Source organism: Pelmatolapia mariae, linkage group LG10_11 (genome assembly GCF_036321145.2).
Source record: "Pelmatolapia mariae isolate MD_Pm_ZW linkage group LG10_11, Pm_UMD_F_2, whole genome shotgun sequence".
NCBI classification, from domain to species: domain Eukaryota; kingdom Metazoa; phylum Chordata; class Actinopteri; order Cichliformes; family Cichlidae; genus Pelmatolapia; species Pelmatolapia mariae.
Genome location: NC_086236.1, coordinates 56,423,764 through 56,439,331, shown reverse-complemented (window position 1 = coordinate 56,439,331; position 15,568 = coordinate 56,423,764). Strand labels below are relative to the sequence as shown.

At 41.0% G+C, this 15,568-nt stretch overlaps 1 protein-coding gene across 5 annotated transcripts; it reads right to left on the bottom strand.

Annotated features, from left to right (window-relative positions):
* Nucleotides 1–137: 137 nt before the first annotated feature.
* stx17 (syntaxin 17) lies at nucleotides 138–14,968 on the bottom strand. Of its 5 annotated transcripts, none has more exons than XM_063485956.1 (9): nucleotides 14,826–14,968; nucleotides 14,466–14,589; nucleotides 14,298–14,373; nucleotides 12,525–12,733; nucleotides 12,363–12,428; nucleotides 5,780–6,103; nucleotides 4,886–4,936; nucleotides 3,069–3,155; nucleotides 138–988 (listed from the first exon to the last, which is right to left on the bottom strand). In XM_063485956.1, exons 4-9 carry the CDS (start codon nucleotides 12,645–12,647, stop codon nucleotides 719–721), a joined length of 921 nt encoding a protein of 306 aa, XP_063342026.1. In that variant the 5' UTR covers nucleotides 12,648–12,733; nucleotides 14,298–14,373; nucleotides 14,466–14,589; nucleotides 14,826–14,968; the 3' UTR covers nucleotides 138–718. The 5 variants fall into 5 exon arrangements, with proteins under 5 accessions (XP_063342026.1, XP_063342022.1, XP_063342024.1 ...); XM_063485952.1 differs by having other exon boundaries at nucleotides 140–988; nucleotides 5,780–6,106; XM_063485954.1 differs by lacking the exon at nucleotides 14,298–14,373 and having other exon boundaries at nucleotides 140–988; nucleotides 5,780–6,106.
* Nucleotides 14,969–15,568: the final 600 nt, after the last annotated feature.

Here is a 15,568-nt window from a genome sequence, read left to right as displayed (position 1 = left end):
AAGAAGAGTTTAAAAAAAAAAAAAGTAAATTAAAAACCATTTTACAGGATGTTGTCTAAAGCTTTGTCATTTCTGTGGTTCATTCTGTTTATCCAGTGAAGAGCCAGTGTTAAAAATAAATGTTTTATTTGGCAGCAGCAGGATAAGATATGGACAGTGGCACTTTTTGTGCATCAATATAATTTATAAAAACAAAGTATCACTTAAATTTACACAAAGCTGTTCACATTACTATCTGCATCAAACAACTGTGAGCCATAGCCATCGGTAAACCTGAACACCCTGGAAATGAGCCTAAGCAACATGGATTAACTGTGCTCACATTATTGGTAGGGTCTGACAAAACCGTCTTAAAGTAATTTGATTTAAGTGCTGAACATTGTTTTTAGTAGAGAGTTGTGCTCAATAGTCAAAAAGCACAAACAAAACAAACAAACACTGAAGTATAAATAACTGGTGCTGTGTTCAGAACATAAAATCAGTGGTGTTTAAAACGAACATCCCCACAGAAACACCATTCACCCTGGAACATCAGCGTGTGACTCTTAATTAAGGCCGTCATTATATAATTGTTTTACACAGTGCTTGGTAACAGCGATGTTTAAGGCGAGCACCCGACATTCAGTCTCTCTGAAGCTCAACAACACCAGAGGTGTTCATTGGTCAGTCAATACAGGACCGTCAGTGATAGGTCAGTGGAACACCAGGGGCTGATGGGTCATTTGTCCTTCCTCGCCTCTGGTTCATCTGTTGGTGGCGGTGATGGTGGCGGTGATGGTGTTGCCGTCAGCTGTTTCATCTGTAGATCCACTTTGGCTCGGCGGTGTTTCTGGACCAGGTTGCCACCAGCAAACCCCAGGGCGCCGCCTCCCAGAGCGGCAGCCACCCCTGCAGCTTTAAAGCCAGCCAGCAGGCCAAGTGGGCCTCCTAATACACCACCCAGCAGCGCCCCGGCAACCGGCAACACCGCCAACTTGTAGCCAACTGCCTGGAGAGACAGGAAAAAGAGATATGCTCTAGTTTAATTTAACACCGCCGCGCGCGCGCACACACACACACACACACACACACACCTTTGGTGGCATTAGTACTTTGTGGCTTCAAGACAGCGATAGAGTTCGGATGCGTCTTTCATGATCACACATCAACTCACAGAAGAAGGGAGAAATTAGAAAAAAATAAATAAATACACAAACAGCCTGGCGTGTGTAAATGTAAACCGTCACTTCCACGGCTGCATCAAAGCATTTTCATTATCTCCATTTAGGAAAAAAAAAAATCAGAGAGATGTGGGCTGTGTGTGTTATTACAGCTGTTATCATCAGAGTGGAAGGTGCTCTTTGCTGATGGCAATTAATGACTGATTCCCTGACCATCCTCACGCGCACACACACACACACACACACACACACACACGGACACTCACTTGATTAACACTTCACCATTAAATTAATGTAGTTCAAAAGCTGGCATCGCTTGTCCCCACCCCTGTGGCAGTTGAGGGAATGTTAATTTCATCTGAGCTGAGTTAAAAGGACTCTGGGTGCAGGTTGTGGAGGGTGGAGGAAGCGTGGGTGTCGTGTGTGACTATGAGTCTGTGTGTGTAATGCCGTTTGACCTGATGACAGATTACAAGCTTTCAAACGCGTTAAAACATCTGACGTCCTTCGCATCTGCGTTATCTCTCCACAACCTCCTCTAATGTGCAGCCCACTCCATCTACCCGTGACCTTACAGAGAGGTCAGCTTTCGTTTTGTTTATTTGGGTCAATTTAATTTTAAAGAAACTGCTTAAAAAGAATGCTTTATTGAAAAAAAGTTTAAAGGTCAGTCTGTCCTGACTGTTAACAGCACAGGGTTTTGTCTAATCAGTCTGTATGCACAGACGCTGATGTAGAGCTCAAATAATTTACAAAGATGTTTTTGTTTGTTTTTTTACTTGGTTGATTCACAATTTAAAGTCCACTTTAAGGTAGAAAATCTTTATAAAATAATACATTTTGCCTGATTTCTTCTAAAAGATGCTTTTGCTGCTAATCGAATATCCCTGATTGTACTGTTTTAGCAGTACAATCAGCCTGGTCTGGGTAATTTAATAACAATTTTCATACATTTTTAAAACAATTCATACACAGACTCATTAGCTAACTGAAAAATTATAAAATTATGAAAACAAGATGCCTGTCAATATTGTTCTGACCCTTTGTTTAAGCTCAACTACTCTGTAGATTACTGAGTAGTGTTAGATGTGCTAGAGAGGCTGATATAATACATTTTTTCTACGTCATGATCTCAAAAAAAGAAAATTACCCTGACTGTATTTTGGTGCTGGCAGAAAACTCAAAAGCAAGTAGATAGTCCTAAAGGAAAGCAAAAGAGGAAAGCAGATGACAGAGGGCTGTTTTTTTTTAGTTATGTAAGCATTTACAGGTGTGACTGTGTGTCATCACCATCTCTGAGTGTTTGTAATTACAGTCCAATTACTCCACAGTGAGCTCAAAACAAAGGCAAACATGGACGGCTTCTTAGATTTCTCAAACTAAATGTAAAGTCAGGAAAATCTGTACCGAAAAGCACGATTGTTCATTTTTGTCATGCGCTGCAGTGCGCGCGCGTGCGTGTGCCATTTGACAAAAACAGGTGATTCATTCTGGGTATTACACACAAAACTTTCGACATTTCAAGTGTGTAATACGTGTGAAGGGCACTGAGTCGTCTGCTGACTTACACTCAGCGCAGAGCAGTGTAAGGGCGTGCTAAGCTAAAGGCAGTGCTGCTCCTGAAAAACTATTAAACAATCATTTAAACCTCTTCTCAATGCTACACACACACACACGTGCAAACATACAAACACACACACAGTCTCTTGTCGCCCCTCTTATCCCACCTCTCTCCATCCCTCTCCTCTCTCTATTTCCTTAATTGCAGCTTTCCTCCGTATTCGAACAGATCAATAGGGACAAACGCTGTGGAATGGCTGGGAGGCAAAGTGCCATCGATCTCCCCATCTCCCAAACACCACACACGCACACACATCAGATTATCAGCACACACACATTAATACACACCTTCCCCAGGCTCTTGGTCCCCTCCTCCACGTTGGCAGCGGCTGTGTTGACGTTGTCCTCTATGCTGTCAATCTTCTCCTGCTGGGACTGATGCGCAGGGGTTAGACACACACAACACGTATTAACACACACTCATATGCTAGCAAGCAGATTTACTTACACACACGCGCACACAGACACACGTGTAAGCACAATTGTTGTGTAGATATTTTTTTACCCATCCAAATTCTGCTCCGCAGGACAAGTTAACAACAGAGGGGTGTGTTTGGAGGCTGCAGGTATATTCAAGGGAGATTTCAGTGAGGGTGGGGGTCATATGGTGTGTGTGTGTGTGGGGCATTGTGTAGATCTCATGAAATATTCAGAGTGGCAGCTGTCTCTCTCCATGTGAGGGTTGGATGGACACAGTGACCAAATAACAACCGGAGCATTTTTCTTCCTCAAAACAGTTTCTTTCTTTCTTTCGTTCTCGCGAACTAAAAGTCCGCTTCTCTTATGAATACCCACGTGAAAGCTTCCTGTTATTTTGTGATGGTTTCGGAGATTTTAAACCCGTAACCCTAGACTTAGAGATCGTGTGTTAGATTTTTCACATTTTCATTTTCTGCACCATTCTTCTTTCCAGCTTAAAAGCTGCAGTGGCACAGAAAATTGGGATAAAATGAGCGGCAACAACCAATTATTATAATTACTCTGATTAATCAAAAATTTGCAGATTTGGCTTTTACTAATAATTTAACCAGTAAAATGTCAGAAAAAAGTAGAAAAAAAAAAGCTTTAGCTCCTTTTTTTAGCTCCACCAAAAGTGCCAAAGCCAAAAACTGTTAATGTAACTCTCCCATTAAAAGTTATCATGACCCACTGATCACTTTTGTTTTAAAAGAAAAATATCCTAATATAACCAGATATAATAACAGCACTCACAAAAGAAAGAATCTTGACTAGAACAGTTATTTGATGTTAACCATGTTCTGACTGTGTTCATGAGCTTTGGTGAATGTTTAAAAGATCCTCGTAGCTGTTAGTTTATAACATTTAGCACCAGTAATTCCAAAACAATCAGACAGCTCTATTATTACTAATAAAGTAATTGGAATTAATTTAATGCTGCGTTTCTGCCTCAGTAGAAAGCCCTAAAAGACAGACACAGATAAGCCTGAAGGCGCCCCAACATCGGAACAGACACAAACATGACGCATGTACAGACACAACCACACACTCACACTCACTCAGTATTTCCACTGTGGCTGAGTGCTGGAATATTACTCCCCTAACGGCTCCTTTCACCCTTGAGACACCACAACATGTCTATGCTCTTTCTGCCACACCCCCTCCCCGTGCCTCTTTGTGTTTTTTCAGCCTAGCTACATCTTTACTCGCCCCCCTCTTCACTGTTAATCTCTCCTTCACTCAGCCTCCCTCCATCCCTGAGGATAAGAGTGATAATCTGAGCCGTCTGTTCTCCACCTGCTCCGATGTATCCCTTGTTTCCCCTCCTCTCTCCTCCCCCTGTGAAAACCTGCCCCCCAACGCCACCTTTCTCCCTGCTTCACTCTCACTCATCTACTTCTCAATCTCTCCTCCGCTGAAGGGCCTCTGGGGCCCCTGCACTACTCCGGAGCTGCTCTGTGTAAGCTTGTCTCAGTGGGGCCTTACCAAGCAACGCAAGCGAGCACGCGCACACAGACACACACAGGTCAAATACACACCACCCACCTCCTGGAGGTGCACAGGCCTCTGTCACATTGTTTTTGTTCACAGGGGTGGCTGTGCACACATGTAGACAAAGAAATGCAGAGCTGAGTGTTTGTACTCACATGGACGAGGATAGAAAACTCTGTCACCAAACCGCTCAGCTCCTTCAGATCCTGAAAGGGGAAAAAAAATAAATTAAAATGCTGTATTGATTTGTTTGAGGTGCTTATCGTACAAATCTGCAGCTACAAAGTGTCCAGACTGTCAGTGAATGGGATTCATAACTGCATTAATGAGAGTGACTAATTAGGGTGTGCTATAGATCTAAATGTGTCTGCAGGAACAGATATCATGGCATACATGTGAAATAAATCATGAATTTAAATTTAGCTGTGTGAGTTTCAGGGTTCTCGTACCATGCTGATAACTATGACATGTCGCCTGTGGAAAAAAAACAAACAAAAAAAAAAAAAAAACACCTGCTGTGTTGCTTTTAAAGTCTTTTTCCAGGTGAGAGTTCATGCATTCGAGAAACCCCTCATCCTATGCTTCTCTATCAGCACACTAAAAAGGACCACAGAACACCACCCTTTGTTAGAAGCAGCTAACAGCAGCGACTGTGGATACAGCAACATATGTAAGGCATAGATTGTTGGTTTGCTATCATCCTATCAGGGTTAAAAAAGAAAAAAAAGAGATTGAGATTGCATGCCTGAAACAATAAATCGACTTCTGTGTTTGCCATGAGATCACAGCAAAGAAATAAGTCAAAACTTGTAGGATAATAACACCCCACCATAACGGACAAATGATTTTTTTATTTATAATCAACACACAGGCTTGAAGCTCGACATTTGTGAATATTCCGAAGGACATGTCGCAAACTCATACATACATACATACATACATACATACACACACACACACACACATACACACATACATAAAGCTTGCCTAACAATTACAACATATCTGTCTATGACTGGCAGACTAAAGCTTGTTCCAGACGTGCATACCTCTTCCAGGTTATCCCAGGACTCAGCTGCTCTCTGATCAGGAGGGATTTCTGGAAGCTGGACCTGGCTTTGCCTGCCAAATCCTGGTACGTCGCCCGCATTGTCATCAGTGTGGCAGCTACTGGATGCACAGCTGGATGAATGAGTGGCAGGTGGTGACGTTGGAGCGGGCTGAGGCTCGGGGTTAGAGTGCAAACGGAGGAAGTCCTGTGCGGCGGCTGACGCCCTGTCTCTGATCGGCTTGATGAGCGCTTCCAGAGCGTCGGCGTCTTCAGCACGGACCCGAGTGCACAGCTTCTCCATCTCTCTCATGTTGGCTCTCAGCTGCTGCAGAGGCACAGAAGAAGAGAACATTTTTCAGTTTGAATGACAGTGAGTGGTATGAATGTGAGGGAGAAGGGACACTTGGACGGCCAGAAGGACAAGCAAACCTGTGGTTAAATACAGCCGTCACTTCCAAAACAAAAACATGCAAGAAAAAAAAAGAAAATGTGACGAGGCAGACGTGGCATAACAAATCCAAAATCTCCAATCTGTATGGAAATAGTAACATCTCAAAATCAAACATACATTTTCCCTCTGGCATGCAGACACTCCAGTTATATAGACTGTTTGGATGAGAGTTGTGAAATTTATTTCTTCCCTCATTTAATGGAACTAGATGGCATTCACTCTGTGTTCAAAGCACAAAACATGATAAGGTGACATTTAAAAAGAAAAATCCACACTCTTGTTTTAAGCAGTTTCATGTAGGAACTACTTTTTCTGCTGTCTACATCCGCCAGCTAAAGGAAGCTCACAGCTATCTGACATTATAGCTCAGCTAATGGGGAGTCCTTAACGTTTACATTACATCCTGTCACGCTGTCAAGAGCACGAACACGTCATCATTAGTAGATGCGCTGTGATACGTCTGCAGGGTGTAGTTCAGTAAAAATTAAAATGGTTCTTGGTCACAATATTACGTTTTCTGAGCAACCAGGTCATGATTTATATCACCCAAATAGAGCACTTTGCTCTCAGACTGCAGGTTTACTTGTGGTTCCCAGAGTATTTAAAAGAGGGGGGGCAGAGCCTTCAGTTTTCAGGCCCCTCTTCTGTGAAACCAGCTTCCAGTTTGGATTTGGGAGACAGACAAACTCTCTACTTTTAAGATAATACATACACATGATTATACAGCATATAGTTAGGGCTGGATCATGTGACCCTGAATCCTCCCTTAATTACATTGATGGGGGCTTCCCATGATGAATGTTTCTTGACGCACATTTTTCACTCATTATGCGTTTACACACCACTATGGTTACTTTGTCCTGTCCTCCTCCCCTTGCTCATAGGGGGTCATATGTTAGTTCTCTGTATTATCGTAGGGTCTTTACCTTACAATATAAAGCGCCTTGAAGCAACTGTTGTTGTGAGCTGACGTTGTATAATTAAAAGTGAATTGAATTCAATGATTTCTGTGAAGAAACATGCTTCTGATGAGATTTTTAAACTTTTTTTTCCCCCTTTGGTGCTTTTAGCAGGTGCCTTACAGTTCACTATATTCAACTCACAGCTAAAACAATCATATATTCCACCACTGAAACCAATTCTGCCTAAAAACATACAATAGGAAACAAAATGATTTTTACTTTACACATAACATCAGTTGAATTTAGGAGAAAACATAAGTTCTTGTTCATTTAGCCCATTGCTAAATGGGCTAAATGAACTTCTTTGGCAATACAACACACATATTCAGTGTTGTATTGCCAAAATGATGTGAACTAGAGTACTATGCAAAGGTTTTGAGCCTTCATATTTTACTTCCAAGCAGTGAGACTGTCTTGTTATTTTTTTAAAGTCATCTTGAACAATAGTTCACCAGACTTTCTAAAGGTCATTCAAAGATTGTCTTTGGACATTGGTGGATTTCACTCCGTTTCAGTTGTGTTCTTGTACCTGTCGATTATCACTGATTACCACTCACAATGTGTTAATAGACCTCTCTGCATTGAATCATATTTGTTATTAATCTCTGGCTCTCTTCCACAGCATGTCCTTTATCCCGTCTTCCTCCCTCATCCCAACCAGTCGCAGCAGATGGCCGCCCCTCCCTGAGCCTGGTTCTGCTGGAGGTTTCTTCCTGTTAAAAGGGAGTTTTTCCTTCCCACTGTCACCAAAGTGCTTGCTCATAGGGACGTCATATGATTGTTGGGTTTTTCCACTGTATGTATTATTGTAGGGTCTACCTTGCAATATAAAGCACTCTGAGGCAACTGTAGTTGTGATTTGGCAGTGTATAACTAAAACGGAATTGAATGTTTGTTTCTTAAACCACTTAGCACTGACCAATGAATAATTCAAGCATAACAAGGCCCCAAACTCAAGAGATTAACTAGTGTTGTGTCGACACATAACAGACAACTTAGCAAAGAATCAATTATAAAATTGATTCACAAAGACCTATTAGCTGAAAACTTGTAATATCTCAAGATGGTGTGGCCTTAAAATTTGAGGATTGTAGACAAGTGAAAGACAGAAGAAGAGGCAGGTCTAAAAAAAAAAAAACTGTCTACAGAAGATGAAATGGTAAATTGTGTGTGAAAGTCAGATTCTTGAGAAATAGGAAAAAAAAAAAAAAAAAACAGCAAAAACTTGACACAAGAGCATAGAGAGGAATACGGCTCATCAGTTGTTCTCAACTCTGTGGTCTCAGTGGAAAAGTCGCTGTTAAGGAGCCATTCTTAAAAACGCGAAAGAGGGAGGAAAGGCTGAGGTGTGCCAAAATACACAAGAACTGGACTGGTTTTGGGGTTCCTTTCATCCAGTGGTGTTATAATTATTCTAATTATGAACACAGAAAAGTACCATCAGATTTTGAATTGGATCTGAAAAGCATCTGATCGATAACTTCTGTCATTTTTCAGACAATGATCCCAAACACACTGCCAGTGCAGTAAAAGCATACTTGGATAGAAAAACAAACATCGCATCACTATCAGTCACGGATTGGCCTCCCCAGAACCTGCACCTCAACCTTAATGAAGCAGTGTGGGATCACCTTGACAGAGAATGGAAGAAAAGGCAGCCAACACCCAAAGAAGAGCTTTGAATGAGAAGAAATCTGACTAAGAGAGTTCAGGCTATGTTGAAGAATAAAAGTTGTCATAACAAGCAATGTTCCCTCTAAGCTGCGCACGTGCGCAATTGCGCACTGCTGGCACGGTCTCTGCACACAGAAAATCACTGACAGGCTATGACAGCGTCCTTATGTGCCGACACCGGTGTTTTAGCTAGCAAAGCGGCGTGGCTGATGTGGAGCGAAGCCACGTTAATGACGTGTACAACCATTGGAGATGTGAGCAGGACAGACGGAACAATTGACGGAAAAAATGTGGACTTTATACCAGTTTTTAAATTGTGTTGGTAGGCCACGTAAAATCAGAGTTATGATAAAAAAAAAAAAAAAAAAAAAAATGCAATGTTTGTCCTGAATACTATCGTTGTTTATATTTACTGCGGGAAGAAACAGTAAAAACGGAGTTTTATAAGGAAAACGCTCGAAAGCACTTTCCACCTGTGAGCAAATATACTATGTGGACCAATCAAAAAAATGATATGGCAACATGGCATTTAGTTGTTTAGGAAGAGGGAAGTTTTAGGAGTGGTGGCGGTGGTTTGAGATGTGAGAGATTTGCTACGTTTAGCGCAAATCTTGTGTAGTTAGTGTGTAGTGTAGTCAATAGTTTTGTTGTGTGTCAGAACAATGAGGCGACTGCTGAATGTTACAGGTGTTACAGGAGTGATACATCTCCTGTTGTCAGGCCTGCAGGTATCAGGCTGTTGTTCTCCTTTATCTCATAGTGGACAGAAATTATTTTTTGGAGTGGCACAAATAATTTGTGTGGCATCAAATTTGATGCAGAACAGCTGATTGTTCTGTAAATAGTTTGAAATGTTTATTTAAAAAACTGCCTTGGCTGCATTTTTAGGTAAACAGCTGCAAAAAACTTTGTTTGCAAAACTCAGTTACTTCTTCCAAAAAGTAACTACCGTATATAATTAATTGCCCAACATTGGTCATTATATACTGTATTTTGCAGACAGAGAGTTACAGGACTCTCTCCCAGACCACAGACTCATAATACAAGTCAGAGTTTTATATTTAGAAAGAAAGAAAGAAAGAAAGAAAGTTGTGTTTTCAAAATTGGAGTACAAGTTATTTTTACTTCCAATAGTGTTAACATACTACACAGGTCATGAACAAGATTTTTTTACATTTTCATTGTAAGTGGGCTAAAGCAGTTAGTAGTCTAACATAAATGTAAATGCTGTAATTTGATTATTTTAATAAACCATGTAACTAGGATGGATTCGATGCTGGCGTGACCACAGTGCACACGTCTAATGTTGCTCACAGTGGGCCAAAGGACCGCTCAGGGAGTTTGTGTGTTCGCTCAGACACATGAAAAATTAGAGGGAACATTGATACCAAGTATTAACGTTCAAGCTTGTTAGAACTGTACAAACTCTGATATGCCTCATATTCTGTATTTCTATGTATGCTTTCATGTATTTCAATAAATTGTTGCACCCACATCGTTTTTCTAGCAGAATATAAAAGAAGAGTGCTGCAAGCTTTAGATATGAGGCTGAGGAACACAAGAAGTGCCCTGAGGGTGGCAGGAGGATTATATCGCAGCAATCATCCCTCCAGGCAGCAGCATGACCTGGGTTCACAGGGTGGGGGGTGGGGGTGTCAGAAATCTGCCAATAACACATTCTGCTAATTATATGACATGAATAAAAATACATGCATATCCTTGTTCACAGAAGCAAAAACACACTAAGGTCATGTGCCTTTTAGCCTGCAAATTAACTGTGACTGTATGTAGCTCAAACACAAACACCACTGTCTGTACAATAAAAACAGTACAGACTCTGCTCCCCTGTGTTAAAGTGTTTGCAGTAGCTCGTGTGGCAAAAATGGGGCTACTGAGGTCTGTCTGCAATCTTCTCTTGGGAGTTAGCTTGGTGCTAGGCTAGCTGGAGAGTATGTTATGGTAATGGGAGGGAAAACAGGCTGTTTTTCCAGACAGATAAAATAAATCAACATAAGCATGCAGTGCTAATGATTAAAATAGGAACTCTGAATGACATAAACCAACCTATTTTCCTATGTTTGGACATTAAGCACACAGACAAACATCTAAAGCAGGGCAGACAAACTCCTACTCTGGATTTACACCATGAAGACATGGGAAAGCACTCTGTGCACCCCTGAGGGTTCGCTGGGTAATGGTGAGAGGATAGATGTGTGCCTGTTTGGAGTTATTTCACCTTCAGAGACATGGTGGCTTCTAGGCAACATCATCCCCCGAGGCATTTCACACTCACTATGTGAACAAGTACACATGCACGCAGACACAACGCAAGAAAGATGGATTCTAGGTTTAGCAGCAGCTCTATTCTTGTCCTGATTTAGTAAATTTATATAGATAACGCTGTTTCCAAAAGTACGCGTTTGTGTATATGTACACATGCTGTTAATTCCAGCTGAACAGATTTCGTTGCTATTGATTTGCTCAACAGGAGGCAATTTTGTTGTCATCAACATCATGCAGGGTAGCTGGTGACATAGAGAAGGAGACTGTAGCTTCCTGTTGGATACTTCACTGTCAAAACATCTCCATCACAACTGTAAAACAATAAATAAATAAAAAAATACTGGCGGTGGCCAGTGGTACCCCTCGGCCTCCTAGCAGATACACCGTAGGTATGAATTTCAAAACCCCACGTCCCCTCCTTCTCAAGGTATTGCATTCACAAGATTTGCAGAAAACTTGACCTTTCACCTCCAACCTTAAGAGTAAGGTCACCGAGATTCAAAGTCATCTGAGATTTATCGATACCTACGGTATCAATTTGAAAGTCCTACATTGCCTCGCTCTCGAATTATCACGTTCACAAACTTGGGTGTCTGTGTTTGTTGCCTGCCTGCCAGCCAGCCTGCCCAGCAGAGTTATAACGATACTCCATCAACCCTAAGTACAAACTATCTGCTGAGGAAGAGCAAAAGGTGCGTCTGAAAGTAGCTGGACCTTGTGTTGAGTATTTGTCTCCGCGAAGCTGCTGTTTTTCTGTTGCTCAGTGACTCTTATTCCACACAAATCAGTATTCATTGTATTATATTGGCACGCTTCAAAAGGCATCTGTTTGAGTCACATATCATTTCAAACAGGCTTGGCAACGGTGACTGACACATTTCTCCTTCATTCAGACGTCACAACAAACGCTGCCTGTTTAAACACTGGATATAGACACCAGTTGCTGCCCTTTTACTCTGTCTTTACTTCGATCTTCAAACTGGAACAACATGACAGGCACAAATCAGAAACATCAACATCCGATATTTAAGAGGTCATGGGGTGCACATTTTGGAGACAAAAAATATAATACGCAGAGTCATGCTTGTTCAGGAATTTCAAGAGGCAGTGAGTCACGTCATCCTCTAAACAATCGTCACATTCACTAAACAAACACATACACAAACACGCCTCTGCTTTTTCTATTTACTTCACAAGTTATCACTTCATACCTGAACAGTTCTGCTGGCGTTAATATGCTCCTGATGAAGGCGATCCCATTGCTGGGTATGCTGGTACTGTGAAAGAAACTAGGAGTTATTTATCTGAAGGCTGGAAGTAAGAGTTTGAAAGTGAGGTTGTGATCCTGTGTGCAGCCAGATTTGAGCCGTCACCTTCAGTATGTTGTTATGGTGTTTCTGCAGTCTCTCCAGGTCTGTGGGCAGAGCCACTTTAATGAACTTGTGGATTGGTGCCTCCAGGCGCCTCAGTGTCAGCTTGTTGCCTTCCTCTGCCATGTGTCCCGCTGACTGCCCACTGCCAACACTACTGCGTAACTTTGACAAGGCACCTGCTCAGCTTTATCTCGCTGCGCCCACAGATACTGTAAATACCAGCAGAGTATTTTAATATACGAAATTAATAAACTCAGCGGCACATGTAAGTCTGAAAAAACTGTCACCTCAAAAGGCCAGCGTCCGGCGGCATAACCAGACAGTTTGCACAAGGGTGGCCATGATCAGACCACTACTTACACTGGGGTGTGACAGAAAATCACATTTAACTATCCTTTTTTTAAAAAAACAAACAAAAAAAACAGGCCAAACTGTTGTACACCAAATAGTTAAGTTTAAGTCATTAACGTTTTGCATTTGTTTATGAAAACAGACATGTACAAGCCATTCCCCTCTGTGTATCAAAGTATTCTAGATTCAAATGTGAGGCCATCTGTCTGACAGATAAAGCCTGGCCCAAATTGGTTCATGCAGCAAGACAATTATCCCAAGCACAGCAGCAAATCCACAACAGAACAGCTAAAAATGACAAGAATCAAGCTGATGCAACAGCTCAAAGTTAAGACCTCAACCTGATTGAAATTCTGTGGTGGAATCTTGGATCTACAAGCTACTGAATCAAAGGGTGTACTCAGTTTTCCACAGGACTGCATAATAGGAGTGTTTACAATGTCCAAATATTTTTAAGTACAGTAAATACTGTCATTACAAAAATTGCAAAAAAAATGATAGAAACAAAGCAAACAAAAAACAGTGACAGTTACTAGATAAAACTCCAGTTTTTCGTGTATCTTAATGTTTAAACTATCATTTGAAGACATGTACTTGGGCTTTGGTGAGGATAACTAGCCTCACTGAGCTTTTTTAATACTCTCTGAAGACTAAATTTTGAAAACAGATAACAATCTAGTATTAAAAAAATACAATTAATTAATCCATGCCTTGCAGCTTTGTATTATTAGTATCATTCAAGCATATAAAAGGCACTTAAATCAAGTGATGAACCAATGATATGCCTTCAAAAAACAGACAACTTGGAAAATAACCAATTTTAAATTATACATTTTAAAATTGGTTAAACATTTTTACTGGCAGCCTGTCACAAAAATACACAATTTGTTCTCGTTTTAGTCAAATCTATGAAAAAAGCCAAAGTTCACACAGTTTGACAGGCATAAAATAGTGTGTTCACACCAACATGGTGATTCCCAACAGCTATTAGGTAAAAACTTGGAATATTTCGGCATGGTGAGCAGTGTATCCTGATAAAGAAATAAATGACATCGGTCCTTTAGTTGAGTCACCAACTTTTCACTGAAGCCTCATTGGAAATGGTCTCAGTGGAAGGGTGGCTGTGAAGAAGCCTTTTATACGGAATAGAAATGGGGTGAAAAGGCTGAGGTGTGCCAAATTACACAAAAACCAAATTGAAAAAAAAAAAAAAAAATAGTGACAACAGGTGTTATGGACTCATGAATACAAATTTCAAGGGAGACAATCATGAGTGTCTACATTCATCTGTAAAACACACTGGAGGCTCTGTCATGGTTTGGGGCTTGGGATATCTTCAAAAAACTCAGAAAGCCATAGGTAATTCATTTTTCAGCAATGACATTAATCCCAAATACACTGTCAGATTCTCTAAAAGCATACCTGAATAGAAAAGGCACAATGGAACCGTCAGTCCTGGATTGTTCTCCCCAGAGGCCCAGATACAAGTGGCTCAAAACTTTTGCACAGCAATATAACTCTTATTAGCAGCTCATACCAATAAAAACAAACAAAAACAACCACAACAACAAAAACAACAGGTTATTTTACTTGTCGTTGTTTTGTTTGTTCCAGCGTTAATGGCAATTAACTTCGGAGTGACGTAAACAGTTTGATGACGCCTTCTACTGTTCCCTTCAGTCCACATTTCGAGGCCACGTCGCACGAACTGTCCCTGAACAGAAAGTGAAATCACTCAGTGCGGCTAATGACAGCAGACTGGCCCAGCAGGTAACGCTAAATTAACCCATTAGTGTCACTAGCTAACTGCTGAGGACGTCAAAAGCTTTCTGAACGGCAGAAAACTTCCCAGACGGAGTTATTAGCTAATTCAGTAACTTCACCCGGATACAGAGAGCTATCAGCCCGCTGCTGAAAACATAAACTCACAGGGCGCACATCGACACTTACCAGTAAAAAGACAACTCGACAAAGTCATTTACACTCGCTAATGACTACTGCGAGCCTCCATATTGTAAAGAAAAACTTAAACGTTCAGACAACAACTCGCTGCCGCTTCGGACAGCGGGGTTGTTTATAAACAGCTCCCAGTACGTCCGCGAATAGTTTCCGACCACAATCAGCAGCCGCAGAACATAATGTTCCTCATCACTACCCCGTGATGCCTGTTCTGACAGCAAATCAGTGACATGTTTCTAAAATAATACTCCCGCTGACGGTAGTGTTTATTTCCCCCATCGGTCACATTTTATTGCTTCAGGAAAATGACTGTTTATCATCTCTTCTTCATCCAAAGAAAAAAATTAAAAGATTTGCACACTCAATTTCTTAAATTAAAAAATTTAGGATGCAGTAGCCACTAGTTTCACCCTGCCCCCCAAAAAGCCTTATTTATCTGAATAGTATTAGATTTAAAACAATATATTTTATGTTCTTTGTTAAAGATAAACGATGACATAACAGTGAAACTGACCAGTTAAATTAACACAGATATCAATTTTTTGTGGCTACTTAACATTTCTAAGCTGGTTGGGGTTTTGTTCGGGGTGTTTGGACTTCACAGCTTAGTCATTTCCAAGCTGCTGGCCTCAGCCCTGATATGTGGTCATACTGTTTTTTAAAATACACTGTGAAAGTGAAAATGTATGACATTTCAAAAATGTGTCACGGTCCTTTCTTTTTTTCTTTTTTTT

Coding starts and splice junctions, on each gene's coding strand:
- stx17 (XM_063485952.1), bottom strand. CDS start 12,647: ATGGCAGAGGAAGGCAACAAGCTGACACTGAGGCGCCTGGAGGCACCA. Junction 4,937..5,779: donor CCTGGGATAACCTGGAAGAG/GTATGCACGTCT, acceptor TTCCCCTTTCAG/GATCTGAAGGAGCTGAGCGG. Junction 3,156..4,885: donor AGTTTTCTATCCTCGTCCAT/GTGAGTACAAAC, acceptor CCTGCGCATCAG/TCCCAGCAGGAGAAGATTGA.